General features: G+C 37.8%; 1 protein-coding gene across 1 annotated transcript; it reads left to right on the forward strand.

Moving 5' to 3' along the window:
- The first annotated feature begins 469 nt into the window (after nucleotides 1–469).
- LOC146735407 (uncharacterized) lies at nucleotides 470–1,213 on the forward strand. The gene has a single exon (XM_085506276.1). It carries the CDS (start codon nucleotides 470–472, stop codon nucleotides 1,211–1,213), a length of 744 nt encoding a protein of 247 aa, XP_085362402.1.
- Nucleotides 1,214–3,522: the final 2,309 nt, after the last annotated feature.

Genomic DNA, 3,522 nt, shown 5'->3' on the forward strand with positions numbered 1-3,522 from the left:
GGTAATATATATATTTAGTTTATATACTGATCGCGTCAATCATAAATTGTCTTATATTGTTTACGTCATTTGTTATTGTTCTGAGTAATCAGATGAGTAATATAAGATGGGAGCATGTAAAGAGAGCATGTACATTTCTGAAATGAACATATAACCGATAATAAAAAGCAAGCGCTACTTGGCGCGTGAATCTGATTACTCAGCTCCTGAGAGCGAGGTTATTTGTAGATATGTTGGGAGATTGCATGATGGGAGTGAAAAGTCTTTGATCAGTAAAACAATTTTAGAAAAGTGAAAACTAAAGTGACTGTGAAATAAAGGTTGGTTTTAAATAATTAAATATTGGATGTAATAATGAAAGGAAATTGAACTGGTATGAAAGGGCAGTACATGTAGCCGGAACGCAAGGTCAGAATCCGGGGTCAAAATACGTCACAATACATCTCAAAAAAGTCTCAAGTTCTTCATGATGGTAAACGCACCACCTATGTTACAAATCAAGGCGCCTGATCCTCTTTCATTGGAAGGAAATTTAGCAGAAAACTGGCGCAGATTTGAACGGAAATTCATGATCTACTTGAAGGCATCAGGAGCAGATGCAAGTGCTGATGAAGGTACGAAAATTGCTATATTACTGCATTGTTTGGGTGAAGAGGCTATTGAATTGTATGATACTTTCAATTTCGACCCAGCAGAAGACAAGAACAAATTTGATGCCAACATAGCCAAATTTAAAGAACATTGCAATCCGCGCAAAAACACATTGTTTGAGCGATACAGATTTTGGGAATGTTCTCAAAGTGATGGCGAGACTATTGATCAATTTGTGACTGAATTGAAAACGAGAGCAAAATCATGCGAATTTCATAAAGGCAACCAAGAAGATCTGAACATTTTGGATAGGATTGTACAAGGGATCAGAGATGTGCATCTGAAAGAAAGATTGCTAAGAGAGGCACCAAATACACTAGAAAAGGCTGTTGATATGTGTCGTGCTGTAGAAACTAGCAAATCTCAAATTGAAGCAATGACAGGCCGGGATAAACAGGTCCATTCAGTCTATAATAAGAAATGGTCTAAAGGAAAGCCCGCCAAAAAGTCTGTGGAAACGTATGGAAAAGGGAAGGGCAAAATATTTAAGTGTAGGAAATGTGCTACCCTACATGGGCCTCGGTCATGTCCAGCCCTTGGTAAAGAATGTCATTTTCGCTAACCCAAGCAGAGCAAAACTATGCACAGATAGAAAAAGAAATGCTTGCTATTGTGTTCTCGTGTGAACGATTCAACCAGTACGTATATGGAAAAATGATTGATAAGCCACTGGAAACAATACTGAAGAAACCATTATGCAAGGCATCACCTAGACTACAACGCATGTTGATGAGACTGCAGAAATATCAACTGAATGTCAGATATGTGGCTGGGAAAGAAATGTATGTTGCCGACACTCTGTCGAGAGCATACCTTAGTCACAATAAAGATGATGAAAAGCTAGATGCAGAAATGAATGTGGTAATTCATTCATTAGTGGACAATTTCCCCGCTACACCCAACAGGTTAGATGAGTTGAGAGCAGCGACTGCAGAAGATGAAACCCTTCAAGCATTAAACAAAGTTGTGAAGGAAGGATGGCCACTACACAAATACCATTTACGTGGTCCTGTAACGGGATATTGGTCACTGAGAGATGAAATACATGAAGCAGATGGTCTCATGTTTGTTGGAGAAAGAATGATAATACCAACATCATGGAGAAATCGAATGTTAGAGATCATTCATGAAAGCCATTTAGGCATTGAAAAATGCAAGTCAAGAGCAAGATCTGTATTATATTGGCCACACCCAATACCAGAGAGAGCATGGCAAAAGATTGGAAGTGACACATTTCATCTGAATGGCAAGGATTACTTATTAATCACTGATTAACTCTCTATTTCCAGAGATAAGCTTGCTGACAGCTACGACAGCAGACGCAGTGATCACTCGAATGTCTTCAATCTTTTCACGTCATGGAATACCCGATGAAGTATTCGCTGACAACGTACCATTCGCAAGTCAACGATTCCGCAAGTTCGCAAATGACTGGGGATTTAAGCTAACTACATCAAGTCCGACCTATGCTCAATCAAACGGAATGAGTGAAAGAGCAATACAAACCGTTAAACGGCTGATCAAGAAAGCTAAGGAAGACGGGAAAGATGCATATTTAGCATTGTTGGACTACCAAAACACATCTGTGTCAGGTATGACTGCATCACCAGCACAATTACTAATGAGCAAAATGTTAAAATCTAAACTACCAGTTTCACCTGAGATGCTAAAACCAAAGATTGTTCATGACGCCAGAGCTCAACTAGTCAAGCGCCAAGAAAAGCAAAAGAAATATTATGATAGACACACCAAACAACTACCTGAGATCAAAGTAAACAACACTGTAGGAATAAGATCTGACAAGATTTGGAAGCCAGCAATCATGACAAGACAGCATGAGAATCCAAGATCCTACATAGTAACAACACCAGAAGGTCAACAATACAGGCATGATAGAAAACATCTGTTAAAAGCACATATGCCAAAATCAAGTATGATACCATCATACCAGGATGAAATTCAACCAAATGAAAAAGTGTCTGTAGAAAAACCAGAATCAATAACATCCCCAATTAAAGATGTTACCGTGACAACACCACCAGACCAGAAACGCAAGCAAGTGGACGAGTAATCAAATTACCACTGAGATATAGGGATGAATATGAGCTTAATGGGTAGGCAGTGAACTTCTACTCCAACGGCAGGTCAAGTACTGGCGACCTCTGACCTCATAATTAGTGATTGTTTTGTGATGAGTGGATGGTAATGATCCCCTCCACCGGAAAGTCAAGTGCTGAAACCTCTGACTCAATAATTAATTGCATGTTTAAAAAAATATTTTTAGTACAATTTGCATAATCACATTTTAATTGTATTTTATTATTTTATTGTTTTGTTTGTTTCTATGATGAAACCAGACTCTTATGTGAACATGATACAATGACATCAGAAGTTTTAGTTTTGTAATACAATTTAAGAAACAATCATGAATGGACAGTGAACGTTCAGTTATGTTAGACGTATGTTAGATGTATTATTCAGATTTAATACCTCCCATTAGCAAGAACTACTTTGAAAGGGGGAGATGTGACATATTGCTACGTAATGAAGTATTAAGTATCGTCATTATCATAATATATTAATGTATGTATCACATGACTGTATGTATCATATGACTGTAGAGTTCAAGTACAATAAAAGTAGTTAGTTGTAAGCTAGGCACTGAATACTATAAAGCCTCCTGTTTTATGTTCATTGGAATATAAACATTACAAGAATGGCAGTTGAAGCTGGTTTTATATTTTCGCAAATAGGTCCTTTAGATGTGCATACACATTCTACTATATTGGCTCCACGATGGAAGCGCTGGTTGTCTCGTTTTGAGAACAGTTGCATTGCTTGGAAAATTAGGGACCCAGACCAGAAAAAGGA

The sequence above is a fragment of the Saccoglossus kowalevskii genome, chromosome 12, assembly GCF_978046115.1.
Source record: "Saccoglossus kowalevskii chromosome 12, keSacKowa6.1, whole genome shotgun sequence".
Taxonomy (NCBI): domain Eukaryota; kingdom Metazoa; phylum Hemichordata; class Enteropneusta; family Harrimaniidae; genus Saccoglossus; species Saccoglossus kowalevskii.

Coding starts and splice junctions, on each gene's coding strand:
- LOC146735407 (XM_085506276.1), top strand. CDS start 470: ATGGTAAACGCACCACCTATGTTACAAATCAAGGCGCCTGATCCTCTT.